Here is an 18504-nt window from a genome sequence, read left to right as displayed (position 1 = left end):
TAACCCTTTATAAGCCCATTTCAATGTCAAATGTCCTATAATTTTGAAGCTGTGCATTTCTGTATTTACTTTAGAATACACAGGGTTAGATGCCTACCACATTAAAACTTGGTGGCAAGTACCCTTGACATGGGAGGAAACAAGAAAATTACAGCAACAATTACAGAAGTATATCCTCTTGTGGCTCATGTTAACATTGCCAAATCCCTGTATAAATCAGAACCAACTATTCATAGAATGTACCTGTCAGCAATATGCTACGTGACATATGGCTCTACTTAATCAAATATACAATTTCATTAAAAAAAAAAAACCCTCAGAATATTCCTTCCAGGCATTGTGCTAGCCAGTCATTCACACTCTGATGTGGTTTAAAACATTTAAATATTTATGTACTGTGTTTTATGTATATGTATAGCTGTGTCTAAGAAAATATTTTCACCCTGGGAGAAAACTGGTGTTTCTGAAGACCATTTTGCAGTAGTTGGGACACATGAGTCCTCTTATAATGGCCCTGATACCAAGACAAAAATATCTTAGGTTTAAATCCTCTATCAATGACTCTTTTATATTTTCTAGGTTTGTTTTTTATTAAATGCATTGTTCAAAATATGACAAAAACCAGAAATTGGAGCCATGAAGGTTTTTTTCACATCGCTATTTGAACCAGCTGCAAAGATTTAGATCACACCAGCTCTTATTTTACGCATGTCCTTTGCAACAAGAAAACCATGGAATGCCCTTAAAAAGGAATTTTTAAATATAAAACAGATGTGTTATCTTCTTTCCCTTTGCTATTGTAGTGCCATGTTAGGTAATTAATTCCTTAGTCTTGTATAGGTCTTCATGCATATAAAGAAGTTTATTCCCATAAAGATTCTTACGTTTGAGAACCCAAGCCCCTCCCCCTGCACTGCTCCTGTTCCCAAGAGGTCAGTGTGGATGGAGGACCATTTATCTCGGGGAGCCAGCTCCCACAAATGCACGTAACATACACAAAACGCGGGGAGATGCCTCAGCTTAAACAGCAGCATGGCCTTTATGGAAATACAGTATCATACTGAATATCAGAAGGAGAAGCAGACGTGACCTGTTCCTAAATCACTGAGCGTACTATAGCCAAACACCCTGTGAAATTAAAATCCACTACGAAGTGCTTTCTCACGATGCAAAATGGCAGAATGAGAGCAGGGGAAAGACTAAGACCATCTCGTGCTCACGGGTTTCCTCTCACTGCCTTTTCTCTCTGAAAGGATGGACTGCGTATTATCAGGAAGGCTCCACAGGTCCCCCGTGTCTGCAGTGGATGCCTAGACAATTTGATACAGAGCTAAGTCGACGCTTTGGCAAACTAAAGCCATAAAACTTGGAAAAATTTTTCTGGGAATATGTTACTTTCCACGCAGATGTGGTACATTAGTCACAAAAATGTGGGCATGCTCCCCTATGCACGTGTGGAGAGCCCGCATTCTCCGAAGGTTTTAAAGAATAACACATCACTCTGCCAAAGCAGAGAAGGCCCCAAGTACTGTGATGCCCTCAAAGTCTCCCTCTCTCGCATCTGGGCCTGTGCTTGCCGTTAGGAGGGGTAACGGCGCGCCCAGGGAAAGCTCCCATGCAGACACACACTGTCAACTGTCCTAGGACGTGCATACCTGCTGCCAAGCCTGTATCGCGGTGTTTAGAGAGTGAACTGCGTGCTGCCCAAAGTTTACGGATACAGAGTCGACGATGATGGTGCAGTCGAGCAGCTTTTCCACTGCATCGCTGGAAACCGCAACCTGACCAGAGACACTGAAGGGCTTCACCAGGCTCTGCATCGTAACGTTTCTGCACTCGAGAAGTTTGCAGTCGGCTTGGGCTGAGAACTGGATCTCCTGGCAGATGGAACTACTGTTCCACCGTCGAAGATACACGTGCGGCTCTTTGAAGGTGATGATCATGTATTCCAGTTCAGACGGCACGTTTTTGTCAGAAACAAAGGGCATTAGGTATGGCGGTGGAGCTGTTGGGAAAACAAATGAGAAAAAGAGCGACTGGGATGAGCCAATGCTTTACAGACTAAAGAGATGGTGTTTAAATTATTCACTTTTGGTTACTGAAGTCAATATTTGATGTTTAGTAAATTTAAACATTCTCCTGAAGTTATTACAATATTTTATTACCATTTGATATTTGCAAGCAAATCTGGTTTGTTCAATCAGCAGGCTTCTTAAATACATATTGTCCAAAGGTTACATTCAGTTTCACAGACGCTTATCTGATCCCAGAGACAATAAATAAAATGAGGAGGCGGCAAATATCTAAGGAGAGCTGTTTAGAAGTGCTCCGTATCTACAAACCAAATCGCAAAAGCAAAGTCATGACTCAAAGAGTTAGAAGAATCAGGGTAAACCCTACTTCTGCTGAGAAGGCAAGATGCTGAACAGCAGCTCTGTTTAGTTTTAATCTGGTTTTTCCCCTTTTCCATTACATGTAGGTTGAAGACCTAATACCCGAATCAAAATGTATTCACTAGAAAAGGTTTGGTGAAGACTTTTAGGAATAATTATTCATGTGACATTAGCCAGTCTATAAAAGGCCACTCTGCGGTGACCGTACAAACTTGTAAAAACGCTAGTCCTTCAAATTATTGGAGAAGTTGTCCATTGTTTGTAGAACATATTCATGCTTTTAAAATCAGGTGTTGTCAAGTATTTTTGGAATCTTTTTGCCATTGAGGTAATGGCTCAGATATAGAACAAAAACAGATGTGTTTCTTTCAAAAAGATCATAATTGGAATAACGGTAAAACCTGTAATTTTTGTAACTTGCTTGAAAATTCCTATTGGAAACATGCAGAATCATGTCAGTTCAACACAATTAGTAACCTATAAAACAGGCCCATAAAATGGTTCAAAAGTATATGAAGTGAACTTCAGAATAACTTAGCCAGTGCTCACTGTTGGGGGAAATGAATGCTGCTTCTAAAAACTCCGGACAGGGGCCTTTGGGTGGGGAAGAGATTAGCCATCGCAGCACTCTGAAACATCACTAACACTGTAGCACACAGAACAGAAGCCCCTCGGAGCCTTTTCACTTCCTGAAAATAAATGCTCTTTGTAAAAACGGATGAACTGTGTCTTGAGAACACACCGGACGAAACAGTAAGTACTGAGTGGATGTTATTCTGATGGTAACGTAGAGTACCTGTGCCTAGCTGATCGAAGTGATGACACAGATGGAACTCCAGGTGAGTGAACTGGAAGGAAATGCAAAGGGCTGGGACAAACCACGGGGTGAAACAGGAGTCCACTCTGGTGCAGGCGGCTAGGGCTGTGGGGGTCACCAGCTGGTCGCAAGTGCTCTGAGACCCAGATTCACTGGCAGAGCTGTGGGAAAGAAGAGAGAAGCTCAGTAACCTAAATTCCCCAATACTGCCATCTAAGCGAAATGTCTTTTTATAGGGTTTTGAAGCTAGCACCCGTAACCCTATAGTCGACGCTATCAAGTCTTTTGTATTTACTCACATAAAAAAGTGGTTTTTAAGCATTCGCGTCATGTTGGTTATTCCCTGTGAGTTATTAGCAGAAACATTTTAACGCGTTCCTCAAACCCCAGCCGTGCTGACCTACCTGCAATCCATCCCCCCACCCACCTCTCATAACTTACGGACAATTTACTCTCACTTTAGTTTAAGACCAACACAATTCAGAGCATGACTCTGCTGTTAAAAAACCCAATACTTTCAGCGTCACCATAAACGTTTCGCTTCTGTTTTACTTCTCCAGATTGTCCACTCCCATGTTCCCATATGAATTAGTCAGGACTCTTGACTGAACACCCACTGAATACTGTACTAAGTGCCATAAAAGTTATGACCATGTCCAGAAGGACAATTACACCGCACCGGTCCTCTCTTCACTGGCCCGTCCTCTCAACACCATTTCACACAAGTGACATCTGGCCAGAAGGAACAGTGAGGGCGTCTGTAGGAGGGAAATGTGTGTTCGTGGTGGCCGCTGGTGTACGTGGGGGCCACGCTGCCTGGCGGCCTTGCCCCAGCGCTCGCAGAGCCACGAGAGCCGGGGGCTGCGCGGGGCAGGTGCATCCTGCTCACTGGGGACGCTGAGGTGGTGCCGCCCTATTCCCCCCCTCACCGTCTTCCACCCCTTCTCTCCATATCTAAGAGCTCCCCTGCAGTTAGCCTGGCTCCCCAAACCACGAGGAGCCTAGAGAGAAGTGACCCTGTGATTTATAGTATCCCAGGGAGAACTAGGTTGGGAAATACTAACGAAATAAATCCTAGGTTTTCAGAGAACTCACAGTGTAACTGGTGATACAAAATATGTAGACATTTAGAAACATTATAAAACAGAGCAGCCACCCAGGAGTAGGAGAGTCAGAGTGCTGCCAGGGTGGAAACACAAGGAACTCAGATGGTGTGGGTGCATCATGTGGAGTCTCAGAGTGTGGATCCTCAGCTGAGCTCTGAAAGAGGTTGTGGAGAAGCTGGTGACATGAAAGCTGGGTGCTTTGTAAGGCAATCTCTGTGGCTAGTTTGGAAAAGCACAGGGAGCTTACAGGAATCGGCACCATTTCCCACTGGAGTCACTGAGAGATGAGAGACTTCGGTGCCTGGAGAGACCCTATATGAGAAGGACTCCCTCACAACCTGGACAAAAAAACCTTGCTCAGCAGCGCCCACACCTGGTGGAACTGCACCTTCACTCCAATAACACGGCTGTGGCTCGGGGAGCCATGGGGCCCCTGTGAGACTCGTGTTTGGATCTCAGTGACAGTGACTTAGGAATTGTTTGCCCAGAAGCTGGTCGTCTGAGAGCTTTCCGTCATCTTCCATTAGCTAATAGCCTACTGCACTTCTACCTCCAGGGGCAGGCGATTTGAGGGAGCTGCAGACACCAGACGTTTCTACCGATCTTTTGCTAACTATGCAACAGGCTTCACCTGCGCCCTTCCCCGCAGCGCCTCGCCATGGGCCCAGGCCACCCGTCACGTGGGCTGCGCCACCTCTGCCGCGGCCCTGCCTCAACGCGCTCTCCATGGCTGGAAATCATCTTGCACTAGACAGGGTGACGGCGATCGCCTCCTAGCACAGTGTCACTATTCCATTCCCACAGAGTTACCTTTGGTCATCAGCTCCACTCTGACTGCTGTTCAAGACAATCCTCCAAAGATCCGAGGATACCAGTTTCTTCTGGTCACTCGCAAGGTCGACATCTGGCAGCTGCAGTTCACAAGCTTTGCTTTCAGACAGGCTAAATTCTCGAAACGCAACGAAAACCTTCTGGAGTTCATCCCAGTATTCCAAACTGCAAGGAATCTATATTAAAATAAAAAAGGTTCTAGAGGGCCATGCTTCTATATTTGTGAAAATGCAAATTAAACCTTCACAGAAGTTACAGCATTAATAAGACTTCACAACGGGATAAAGTTGTGAAGGACAGTCGTTTATAATTACTCTAGAATGAACACTTACATTCATGTTTTCCTATTTTGTTTCAAAGACCCATTCAAGAGCTTTTCCAGCAGTCCGCCCTCCCCACGACAACGTGCCATGCTAAGGGCCTCCCGCCTCCCTCTCCAGGGGGGAGAGGAGGCACAGGAGAGGTGCCTGGGGCAGGGCCCGGGTGTGAGGTGCCCGGGGCGCTGTACAGTCTCCACCGTCCTTGGCCTTGAACGGACGGCAGCTCTGTGTGAGGGCGGCCTGCTCCATGGCCTCGGTCAGCCAAGAGGAGGGAAAGCCTGGCTTCCAGGGGACGCTCCTTCAGGAGGGAGCAGCACCTACAGCGCCTGGGTCAAGGTGAGCGGGGAGCCGTCCCAAGAAACACATTTAGTTTGCAAAAAAAGGAAAATATGTGAAAACTGCCAAGAAAGTGTTTAAATGAAAAACAACGGGGAATAAGTTCTACCAGGTGTTGTCTTATAAAGCTATAGTAATGAAAAGATAACGCGGGAGTCGTAGACCCACGTAGAGTCAAGTAACAGAATAAACAGTGTAGACCTGAGCGCTGATACATGTTAGTAGGTGACAAAGACGCCACCCCCACGAGAAGCGGGGAGAGGCTGCGAGGACGGCTGCCACTCGGCACGGCCCAGCCGGGTCCCTGCATCACTCCCGTGCCAAGTGACTTCCAAAAGGATCGGAACGGTCAAGGCTAAAAACGGAAAGGTCAGGAGAAAACAATCAACTGATCTTTTTATCGTAAAAATCAATGGAAGAAATATTCTTGGGTGAGGACTGACAGACAGAAGACACGTGTCTGATGGCTCCTCAGCCACAGGGCTCAGCGCCCTTGGCGACACCTCATCACCTGTGTGCCCATTTCAGCTGCCCCTGCAACACCCTCCTAGCGTCTCCCAGCTTTGGGGACACAGCGGGACCTTAACAAAAGCTCCCCGAAGGAACAGGCTTCTCCTTAACCTTTCTTTCCTTCATAGTGATTCTTAATCCTGCAGTGGGATACGTTTTGCCTCCACCTGCAGGAGTTTCTCTTCGTTAAGGAACCCGCGCCACGCGTGGGGGGTGGACGGGAGGGAGCAGGACCTGGGCGGAGGCTCGCGGGCGCAGCACCGTCCCGCTCAGCGAGGACGAGCGCCGTGCCCAGTGTTCCACGCACAGCTGCCGTTTCTTGAAATTCTCATTTTCCAGGACTCCCTTTCTCCAACTTTGCCCTCTGCGTCTCTGTTCCTATAGCCTCTCTCTAGTCTCTTGTTGTCTTGTGTTAAATCCTTCCCGTCTATCAGGTGCAAACGCAGCACCGCCTTCCTCTCGCCTTTTCGCCTCCAGATGGAGAAATCCTTTCCCCGCCGAACTCCGAGTTTTTTAAAATGGGGACCTGCTTCGTAACTCCTATCGCTGTACACCTCCTGTTACAGTGACGTCTCTACAACGCCCTGCCTGCTCGGCACATCCCGTCAGGGAATGACTATGTGGCTGAGCTACGGGTTTCACAGCACCTGCAAAGTGGATACAGTGAATGTTCAAAAAAAGTTGCTGAAGGAGTAAATAATCCATGAACGAATGAACGAATGGGTGAATCACATACTGGGTGATCTGGCCCATCTCTCACACATTAAAAATTCTCCACAAAGGAGCACAGAAGGTTGAAGCATGACTTTGGAGTCAGACCTGATGAGATTCAGATCCTAGTTCCATCAGCTCTGCGTTCTCAGGCACGTTAATTCTTTAACATTAGTTCCTATACCTCTAAAGAGGGGGAAATAACAGAACTCCTCTCACGAATTGTTGTGAGGATTACATGAGACAGAGCACCTCATTTAATACCACATCCTAAAAGCTTAAGAAATGTCAGTTAGGAATTACTTATCCTTCTTGTGCTAAAAGGACCCCTCCGAAGCGTGGGCGTCACTGTCAGATTTCGGTAGGCTGCAGTTAAGGGTCCCGTTTGCCAGGTCTCCTAACCATGGGCTGGCCTTGGAAGGAAATACAAACCTTGAACCTAGATGCTCAGAAACACTGTAATCATAGTTCAACAGTTTTCTGCTGCGCACCCATTAGGACGTGTCCCTTCCTGTTGGCTATGACTTGAGAGACACAGGAATATCTTGTTGCTCAGTTCCTCTCTGGACTCCCAGTGACTGCCAGTGAGTCAGCCCCTTTGGCTTAGGACACTCATACCCAAGGGGGTAAGATGTGGGAAGCGGTCTAAGACACACGCATAAGAATATAAAAATTTCAGCGGAAGGGGGCAAATGAGTTCAGAAAAAGCATACTTAATATACCTATTTTAAAATACAAATAACAGAATGTAAAGTTCAAAATCATCTTCCTTGCAGAGAGGTTACACAGAAAAGGGTGAAAAAAATACTTGTTTCTGGTATTGTCTCCAGACGTTCTCCATTACAATCAATACATAAGAGCTCATGAAAATTAGCTGTCACGCTGGGAAGCAGAGTGGGGCCTTAAGGAAAAAGCCCCCGTGGGTTTTGATGTACAGGCGTGGGTTGGAGTAGGGCCATGCACAAGGCAACCCAAGCTGGGAACTATTGTGGGGAGCCATCTGCAGTTCAACGGCAATTACAGTGGACGGAACCAACACTGGGGCTTAGAGGAGGGGGAGCGGAGAGAAATCAAAAAGGGAGATTTGGCAAAAAACCAAATGAAAAACTTTATTTAGTTCTCAAGTTGGTGTGAGGCTGGCTCTGTGGTTACATTCTGCAATGGGAACATTCCAGGCTACTCTGAAAATTCAGAAAACAATAGAAAACACTGAAGAAATACATCCCCAAATATGCCAGTTATGCGTTTGTCAGGATGTTCCTTTATACATGCCATTTTCCTGGTTAATAGAGGTTGTTAATAAATTCACTCCAAATGAAACTTCTGTTGAAAACATTTTAAATTATATGCCTGTAAGTGCATTTGCAAAAGTCACATATTAACTTTTTTCCCATTATAAGAATATATTTATCTTCAAAACTACAAAAGTAAAGCTAATAACATGGACTATAATTAGTATTTTAAAGGGAACTTTAGTCAGTTGTCCATTTAAATATATATTGAGCTATAAATGTATAGATCTTATAGATACAATCTTTGTATTTTCCTATTTCTCCATCATAAAAAAAATCTTGTTGTGGGCTCAGCAAGCACTCCTGAGCATTCCTCCCCACCCCCAAGCAGTAAAGGTGTCAGCCAACGCTCCTAAAAAAAATAAATAAAAAAATTAAAAAAATCTCATTCGTATAAAATCCTGGCCCTACCACTTGAATCACTGTCCTAACACCTTGAACAACTTATTCAATGACTCTGAGCCTCGGTTTCCTCATTTGTGAAACGCAGGAAATAAAAACCATATTGTTTTTAGGACACACTGAGGATTTGGGGCCTTATCTCAATAAAGTCAAGGGGTATCTTTGAAGGGTTCAAAGCAAAGACATTAATGCTGCCAAATTTATGTTTTTGAAACCGGTTCCTGCGTAGAGATTACTGTTAGGGTTAAAAAGGGCAGGTGTGGGTGTGAAAAGACCAACTAGGAGGCTTGTGCAATGGTCTAAGCTAGACCTGTAGTAGCTTAGCACATGGTTGGTGGCAGCAGAGTGGTATCGGGAGATCTTGGGACATAAAAATTTGGTGACTGATTAGATATGAGAAGAGGGAGGTGGTAAGAATGATTCCCAGGTCTGTGGCTCAAACCACTGTGTGGATGCTGATGCCAGTTAGTGAGAAGTATAACACTGACTTGTCTCACTGAGGAGCAGGCTTGTGACATGTCGTGTAGAGGAGGGGAGATTGTTCATTTTTAGACAAACTGAACTGGAGGCACAATGAGTGATCCCAGTGGAAATCCTGAGTATGGAGTTGTTACTCTGGAGAGTGGGAGGGGAGTAACCTGTGTGACACCCAGTTACAGGTTCGTCCAGCCTTAACCTTTTGTCAGGAAATGGAAGGACAAACAGCAGTGACATTTAGGGTATTTGTTTGCAAGAGGGCGCTTTAAGTGATGAATAAAGAATATCAACTAGTCAAAGGGGATGTGCAAACAGAGTGCGATGGTGGGCAGGGAGAAGGCCGAGAACGACCGGTTTATACGCAGTTTAATAAGTGACCACAGCCGGCCGCCGGGTGTGGGCTGCAGAGGCTGTGGCTGCGAGGGGTCAGGGTGCTGGGAGGGCGGCTCAGGAGGCAGAGCTTCTGGACGACGGCGCGCCGGGGCCCAGGGCGGCGTGTGGGAGTGGGGGTGCGCTGGAGTGGGCCGAGGGGGTCAGGCTAGCCTTGGCTGGGTCATCGCGTGAATGTTGGTGGCCACGAAGAAAAGGCTGGAAGCCCTGGGGCAGAGACCTCTGAGGAGGGGAGCAAATGATCAAAAAGTGGCAGATGCAAGGAAAGGGGGGAGGGTGACCCTCAGACAGAGACACAGCGGAGGGTGCTGGGGGCGGAGGGTGAGGCATGTGGCACTGGGGACAAGGAGCTCAGCACCGTAGAGGCTGCCAGCGGGGCGGGAGCCCCGGGCCAGGGCTGCCCCGAAGCTAAAGGGGGGGGGGGGCTTCAGGAAGGGGCGGGGTCCAGGGGAGCTGGGGTCAGAGCAGGGGCTCCACGGGTTCGGGGAGAGCCTGGGACCAGGAGAGGAAGCCGGCGGGGGAGAGGCCAGAGGCGCGCAACCGGTAAGACAGGGCAGGAGAAGCCGTGGAGTCTGGGTGGTGACTAAGAAAGAGGGAATCGAGGCGGTGTTGGAAGTGAGTTCCCCGGCAGGGCGGGGGGCAACGGTGTGAATCTAAAAGCACCCCCGCTCCTTCCTGAGGCCTGGTTCCATTCCCCATGCCCTCCAGCAAGTGTTCTTAAAGAACTCCAGCTATTTCTCCAGCAAACCCACAGCACAGAGTCTGATTCACGCTGTATGCTTAATAAATCGCTTTTAAATCAATCAGTGCAGACAGGAGCTGTAAAGGCAACAACCTTGGCTTCCTCACCAGTCCTTTGGAGAGCTTTTGTTTTACATGCTGAGCCCTCCCTTCAAATTATTTTGCAATCAGGCTCACTTTGTAGCAAACTTTCCATTAGCTCACTAATCCTTTCTCAGTGAGAAGCTGACACTGCCCAGCTAATCTCTAGGTTAGTAGTAACGTAATTAAACTAAAAACCTAGTGCGGTTATATTGAGCTTCATATGGTAGCAATTAATTATTCTCAAGGAATAGTTCTGGGCTCTATTTTGTGTGATCTATTTAAAATAACTTTATTATGTGCTTGTAGGTTTGAAAGAGATGATGTGAATGATCTTCAGTTACAGATCTATCACTGAGGATTTATTATTAATGCCTGCATGGAGTAACTTGAAGGAAGGATGACTATTCCAAGAAAGTCTGGTTGCCAAAAAATAGTTTAGAAAGCCCAAGCATCTAGCACCGAGTCATGAGAAGCGGGAGTGAGTAAACTGGCTTCACTGGAGAACATTCCACACGTAACACATGGTACATTTCAAATGACTGTCAAGATTATATATATTTTTATTACATTCTGTTTTCCTATGCATTATTTGACAGGACCTAAAAAATTAGCCAGCCATACATAATAAACTGTACTCTGAGCATATGTGGTCTCTGCATATGAATATATTTTAGGTTGTATATCTGCCAGTTGGTAAGAGCACATGTATTTTTGCATTTAAAATGTTATTCCACAATTTGTTTCCATTTGACGGCTAATTTGGGAAGATTTGCATGTGTGTTGGTGATTTAAAAATATTTTTGGTACAAAGAATATTTTGGCACTTAATTTGTTTTTATTACTTAATAGTACTGCCAAGTCTATTAGCAGGGTTGCAACTGCCCATCTGTCCTCCTAGATAAAAGCTCCGATTTCTTTGTGTAGGGGCTGCTGAGCTGGGCCATTACCCTCTGCCCACTTGGCCCCACCAGCAAGCGAGGCAAAGGACACAGAGGAAGTGTCTTCCTGGATTTATACGCACAGTAAAAAGCAGGTAGAGAGAGACAGGAGAGATCTAGTAAGTGATGTATTCTATCAGTCTGCCTCAAATGTCCTTTCCTTTATATTATGACAAAATAGAGGGAGCCGACTACGTAGGGTTGGCCGGTAACAGAAGCTGGAGCTTCCATTCAGGACTAAGTTACTGAAGCCTGGTTACAGCAGAAGATACCATCTTTATCACTCCTCCCACCACATTTCAGATTTCTTGGGTCACCAAGTCAACGGATGATTACAGTAGGGGGAAGAACAGCTGCTTTTCCACTGTCACCCGTGGTTTTGGTAGTAGCAGTGATAATGCTACTGATGGCAGCCGTGGTAGATGAAACTACCTTGTGAATAGCCACTTACAGTTTACAAAGAATTTCCTTATACATTGTCATAGTGAGGAAAATATGATTCCCATTTTACAGATAGGTTAACTGTGGCTTAGAGGAGTTAGGTAGTATGCTCAAGATTACACATTTAGTTAGTGGCAGACCTTTTGGCTATAAATCCCATGCTCTTTAAACTAGTTACCTTTGGATTAGAGAAGTAAAGTAGACCCCATACTGTGTCATTTACAATTTCCTGTTCCAGTTTCTCTGAAGTGGATTCTTAGGAAGAAATCTAAATGCAGAATACTTATTGATCTTTCCCACTTATCTCAAGCATTTATAGTTGCTTAACTTGGCAATTATTTCTCCCTTTTGCAGACTTCTTTCAGCACTTGGAATATGTTATCCCTCTGCCTCTGGCCTCAATGGTTGCTGATGAGAAATCAGCAGTTAATCTCACCCAGTATGATGAGTCACTTCTCTCTAGTTGCATTCAAGGTTGTCTTTTGTCAGTGTGGCCGTGTTTGGTCACATGCTTTCTTTGTCAAAAACAAAACATTTTAAATGATATAAAATTCTACTGTATTAGTGATAAAATAAAATAGTAACAAATAGTGATATAATAAAATAGTACCATTAACTATATTACTATAGTTATATTATTAATAAATAATGGCAACTGTGGAAATCTGATTCTCTCCCTTCCCCAGGGCTTCTTGTCATTGCTATTTGCTGTAGTTATTTGTGTTTTTTTAGTGTCACTTATGAACTAATTCTAAAAAGTATGTATTCTTTGTCATATGGTCACTGAAGTTTCTGCTCAGTGAGCTCAATGGTCAGTTAACGATTAGACAGAGATTTCCTTAAAGGTTGGGGAGCAGTGAGGCCTTTGCTGGGGGCGCTGTGTGCCTGGTGACGCACGCCTTCCCCGGGCTTTCGCCTTCCCTTGCTAGCTGTGCAGAGCCTCAGGATCAGCCAGGTGGCAGCGCGGGCCTCATGTCAATCCTGAGCACGCACACAGCCTTGGCAAGTGCACAGCCAGAGGCACGTGCGTGCTCTTCTAGCTTCCCAGGGATGAGACGGAGCGCTCAGGGCTCCTGCAGGCGTCTAATTCCTCAACTTCTCCTTTTAAGCTCCGTGGTTAGCTTACAAGTTTGTTATCTTCTGCCTCAAGCAGCCTTTCAATTAATTCCCTCAAATTCTTTCTGACTTCCACCCCTGGGGGGTGGGTGGAGGGAAGGCTTTCACACAGGAACATTCCTAGCTGATAACTTTTAGTGTAATCATCGTGAAACTCTTATTTTATTAATAGAAAGTTGTTATAGCTCATTAACTAAGTAAAAGCATATACTGCATTTATAACAATGCCAAGGTGGTGATAAGACCAAGTATAGTCCTCAGTGGAGAAGCAATGGAAAGACTGCAGGTGGATAGGCTCAAGAGTTTTCAATCGATGAGCGGAAGAGAGGAGGTGGGTGGATAGTTAAGATGTAGGAAGCGAGGTCTGAGCATGAAATAGTGGATTCATGGGTGACTGAAAGAGACAAAGTATATGTAGAAATTAGGATAAACAGCAATATAAACATTAAAACCTAGTTAGGTAAAACCCAGCTTTGCCTCTATATAGTACAGAAGAGGTTTCTATTTATGATTGATTGGGCCTAACTGTCCTTTAAAACACGAAGAATACTTCTTATTATCAAGTTATTTATAACAGGAGAAGCACATTCATTACACAAAACCAATGCAATTAAGGAGAGATACTTTTCAGTCGTTAATAATTAAAAATAAAACCTATTCGGATAATGGCATTTGTTGATTTTTCTGTGCGCCTATTCTAAGCATAAATCTACCATTTAACAATGACATAAAATACAAATATGCGTGCGATCTTGAATGTTTTAGCTTATAATATTATTTCTTTTTATATGTATCTGCTTTTTAGTTGATTTTGAAGGAAAAGAAAGCTGCTATATATCTTCAACTAATAGAAGGCATATAAACACACACACACACACACACGTAAAATATTGGAACCAGTTGAGAAACCACAAGTATTCAAATGCAGGAAATCATGATTTTATAACATTTGAATGTGATCTACTCTTGGGAAACAGAGTTAACAGAAACAGGTTTCTGTCCAGGAAGTGCTCGGGCGCAGCTGCCGCCCGCGGGGGTGGGGCACAGCCGCACAGCTCACCTGCACCGCCCCACTGGTGCTGCGGCTCACTGCCCCGCACCAAGGCTGCCTCCCGTCCGGAAAACCCTCTACGTACAAACAAGACTCTAAGTCCACATTTCATTTTCCCTTGGTATCAGAATATGGTAATTTAAGAGCCCTGAGAAATACTTTTAGTCTTCAAAAGGAAATATGTAACATTCTTTTATTGGGATCTATGTTTGGGTTGGTTTTCAAAAAACTTAACACATGACCCAGTTATCTTATCAATTTATCAAGCTATCAAGTTTCAAGCAAATGCAGGTGTGTAATATGACATCTTTCAAAATAATATTTTTCCTTAAAAAGAAATAATAAAAATACATTAAGAATGTCCGAGTGAAAATGAACTTAGAGCAAGGGCAACTTTACTTTTATATGGTTTCTTTTAATGAAACTATAAACCCTAAACTCAATATTGTGATCCTGTCTCGTTTCGAATTGTTCAGGTATTTTATTCATTTGTAAGAAACGGTAAATATATATGGCATATTGTAACATTAATTGGGAATCAAGAAGAGCTTAATTCTAATCTAAATTTAGTTGCTAACTAGTTTTGTCACCTTGAGTTGAAGTCACTTTACCAATCTGAGCCTCATTTCCTTATCCATAAAAAATTAGGAGGATGGGATAAGATTACTTTAGCTCTTTCCAACTCTGAAGTAATATACAAATATAGGATTTGCTTTTTAAAGTCTATATTTTAGGAAGAAAGTTTATATTTTAAAGTGTGTACTATATGTCAAGGTTTACATTATTTTATTCCATCTTAATGGTAACCCTGTAAGTTAGTAAGAATGTTTCCGTATTACAGATGAAGACAATAAATCTCAGAAGGAGTCAACAGCTTGCCCAGGCGCTGCAATGACAGTAAGAGCCTGGACTGTTGGTGCTAGAACCCAGGGAGCTCATTCGTCTCATTATACTGACTCTGGGATTTTAGTTGCCTGATTGTGGCAGGGTTTCAAAAATATGCAATCTGACAAATAAGCAATGCTCATAAATTGAATACTTATATCGTGGTAATTTTCTATATGAACTGTCCTTGTCTCTGAACTGGCTCTCCCGTATTTTCTATCATTGTCCATGAGACTGTCAGCCTTGCTTGTAAATGGAGTAAAACTTAGACACTCTATAATTTTTGACAAAATCTATAGTTTATTAAACATATATTTTTATGTGTACCACATAATTACACACATATATAAATGTATGTATAAGAATGAGATTAATTAGCCTATCAATTTAACTTAATTTATTCACCAAATACTTGTTGTTTCCATGGTAAGGGCAAGTGAGAGGTACACTGGTCAGCAAGATAGACAGACACAGTTCCTGACTTCCTGGAACTTACAAGCAAGTAAACCATAAATATTAAGTATCTGGCATTGTCAGAAACAACTTAAACTGTTTTTAAAAGTATGTCTCTATAGTCTCAATCACTGTGGGTGAGTTCAAAGCATAATGAATTCCTGGACCGTTTCAGCAGATGCTGGACACAGCTCCTAGCAAGTAGCCAAGAAGGACTCGTGATTCTGACGCCGATGGAGAGACGATGAGATCGATCCGCAGGCAGCCACCAGAAGAAAGAGTGAGAAAAGTATGAAAATGAAAACCAACTGAGCCTGCCTGACCCGCCCGAGCAAGGGGTGGACTGTACCGTGTAGTTTTCAAAGCAGGGGCCTTGGTTAACCCCTGGTGTTCTGGGTAAGCCGCCTGGGGGGACAAATCCGCGCGGCAGAAACGAAGCTGCACTAATTCCGTGAACACCGCTAGGGGCTGGGCCCCACCCCCCGCCCAGACCAAGTGCCCACTGTGCTACCAAGCTTTAAGCCGCCAGCGTGTCTCCCGCAGAGCCTCCTGAAATCCCATCCATCTTTCACAACTATTTTCTCATCTCCTCAGAAAACCAAACCAAACCAAACCCAAAACCCCGATCTGGTAACATCTAATCACCCAAATTAGAAGGATTTCTCTTCTGAACTAGAACACTCACCTCAAACTCTTCTACGGCCCTCACAGGCACTGTCTGTGCGCAGGGCATCCCTGCCCCGTTCCGGGGCCTGTGAGCAGGCCCGAGTCCCGCTGCTGCTGTCTGCTCAGCAACGACCAGAAACGCTGCCAGGGCCGCCTCGTCTTTAGCCTGCTCATTCAGTGGGCTCCACAGCGCCGCCAAACAGACCACGGCAACAGCAATGATGTGCAGGCAGGGCTTTACTTTGGGAATGATCTCCAGAGACGTCTCAGTGCATTGAGCTAACCTTATGCTTTTCTGTGTTTTGTTAATCCTCACTTGAGGATATTTTTTCCATATATTTTTAGAGAAAGAGGAAGGAAGGAAGGAAGGAAGGAAGGAAGGAAGGAAGGAAGGAAGGAAGGAAGGGAGGGAGGGAGGGAGGGAGGGAGGGAGGGAGGGAGGGAGGGAGGGAGGGAGGGAAACACTGATGTGAGAAACCCATCAACTGGCTGCTTCCCACACGTGCCCCACCGGGGCCAGGGATCGAACCTGCAACCTAGGTGTGTGCTCTTGACTGGGAATCAAACCAGAGACCATCTGGTGCACCGACCGACACTCTAACCACTGAGCACACCAGCCAGGGCAAGCCAATCTTATTCTTAATATCATTAGTTTTCACTCAGTTCACAGTCAACATTCATAAGTACTACATTAGGCATAGTACTAGTGAAAGATTAGTAATCAATGCTAGATCATCATACAAACTGGAGATCAAGGATAAATATCATACAAACTCTTCCCTCAAGGAGTCCAAAGTGAAGTCCAATCGGTAATACAAATAGGCCCAGGGTAACATGGGTATCCTAAAGAGCGGCGACTTTCCCAGACCGATTGGAGATATCAGGGAAGCCTTCCTGGAGGACGGGTTGAAAAATGAACAAATAAAAATAACAAATTCATGCATGTAAAAGATGTGTTTTATCTTTTCAGGACTTAACTTAAGGCCCTCCCTACCTTGGAAATACTGTATTATGAATGAATGCAAAATACAAGCCATTAAACTAAACATGAACTGTCATATTTCAAATATACATAAATCCAACAGACAAAAAAAAATGGCAATGTAATTAGCACAAACCACTGTGGAGTATCCATTTAAAAAAATGGATACAATGTATTTGAATGCAAACTTGAAAATCTGCAAGCATTGTTTAATAATATGATTAAATTTTGTTCACAACACATAAAACTATTTGGAATTTCAAAACACATGTGCAAATGCGATAAAGCAAACACGAGTAAACCGCGCAGTTCCCTAAGCCGGTCCTCTCCAGGGGCTGCCTCGCCACTGCAGCCCCACGCGGACGCGCAGGAAGCGCAGTCAGGCGTCTCTACAGCACATGCCCTCACGAGGAAACAGGTGCATCTCTGACGCTGATGATGACTCTTTTCCTATTATCTGTCATGTCAAATTTGCCTGGAATAATGACTTACAGTAGTTTAGTGCCAATCCCCTTAACCTTAGACTTCCCTGGTTCACCATTAAGAACAGCCACGGGGTGTTAGAAAATATGTCCATTTACATACCAGCTGAACATATCAAGCCACAGCGCTGTGCACTTGGTTTGTTTTCGGGTTTCAGGTGGCTAGGGGAACAAAGGAGTCTCTCATAGATCTCTATCATTTTCTGAGTCTTGCAAAATCATCTTATAAAATCTACAGAGAGGCCCATTTCCTGGGCTGGAATGACTGGCTCTTTCTTCATGAATCTGCAGATAGAATTTCTGGCTGTACTGACCACCATTATTTGGTGGTGACCTATGTCCTGTTAAGTAAATCATCATGTAGAAAGAATGTAATGTGGAAAAGATGAATTTTGGGAATGCTTTTTAGACAATTTAGTTAAATTCAAACAAGGCCTAGCCTAGAATATAAGCCACAGAGACCTAATTTGCTGTTTAGGGGTACATCACAGACTTTATGTGGTGAATTTTTCTCTTGAGATTCATGGAAAGAAACAAAATGTAAAATAGAAAACTAGAAAATAGTATGGACAAAGGCAGGAAAAATACCCAACAACAGTTGTGCCCATAGATGGGTTTTATATTCATGCAGAATCATCAGGCACCTTCTTGGGTGTTCCCCATTCCAGCCCTCTTCCCCTGACCCCGCTGCCCAGGGGAAAAAGTATTCTTGGAACATGTCTCTCTGTAAAAAGTAAAAAACCACAGGAACAAATTCTTTTATAGTTCCCAAATATAACCAATTCCTAAAGCTTTAGTGAACAATTAAGATAAATGACATTAATTTTAGAGACTTTCCCATTACAAAAGTGATTTACTTTTAGGGTTAAAATGTATAAACATTTCTGCCATGCTACATAATTATACAATATTTTAAATATTTTTATTTTCATTTATAATGAAAAAATGGACTATTTCAAAGAGCATCTGAATGATTTTACTACTGAATGAAAACTATAGGATTATATTCTCTAAAAGGTACAACCTGGGGCAGGTATGAGGAGCTGAGAGCTGGTGTGCATTTATTTCCTTCAATCTAAT

At 44.0% G+C, this 18504-nt stretch overlaps 1 protein-coding gene across 4 annotated transcripts in view; it reads right to left on the bottom strand.

Annotated features, from left to right (window-relative positions):
• The window catches only part of VPS13B (vacuolar protein sorting 13 homolog B), a 454216-nt gene that overhangs the window by 69990 nt on the left and 365722 nt on the right, over window positions 1–18504 (bottom strand). For all 4 annotated transcript variants that reach the window (XM_087825303.1, XM_087825300.1, XM_087825302.1 and 1 more), the window contains exons 40-42: window positions 5127–5323; window positions 3190–3371; window positions 1656–2005 (exon numbers count right to left, since the gene is read on the bottom strand). In XM_087825303.1, coding sequence (XP_087681429.1) covers window positions 1656–2005; window positions 3190–3371; window positions 5127–5323 — 729 coding nt within the window. The remainder of the gene's footprint in view (window positions 1–1655; window positions 2006–3189; window positions 3372–5126; window positions 5324–18504) is intronic.

Source organism: Miniopterus natalensis, chromosome 16 (genome assembly GCF_054644295.1).
Source record: "Miniopterus natalensis isolate mMinNat1 chromosome 16, mMinNat1.hap1, whole genome shotgun sequence".
NCBI lineage: Eukaryota > Metazoa > Chordata > Mammalia > Chiroptera > Miniopteridae > Miniopterus > Miniopterus natalensis.
This window is presented reverse-complemented; position numbering and strand designations above follow the sequence as displayed.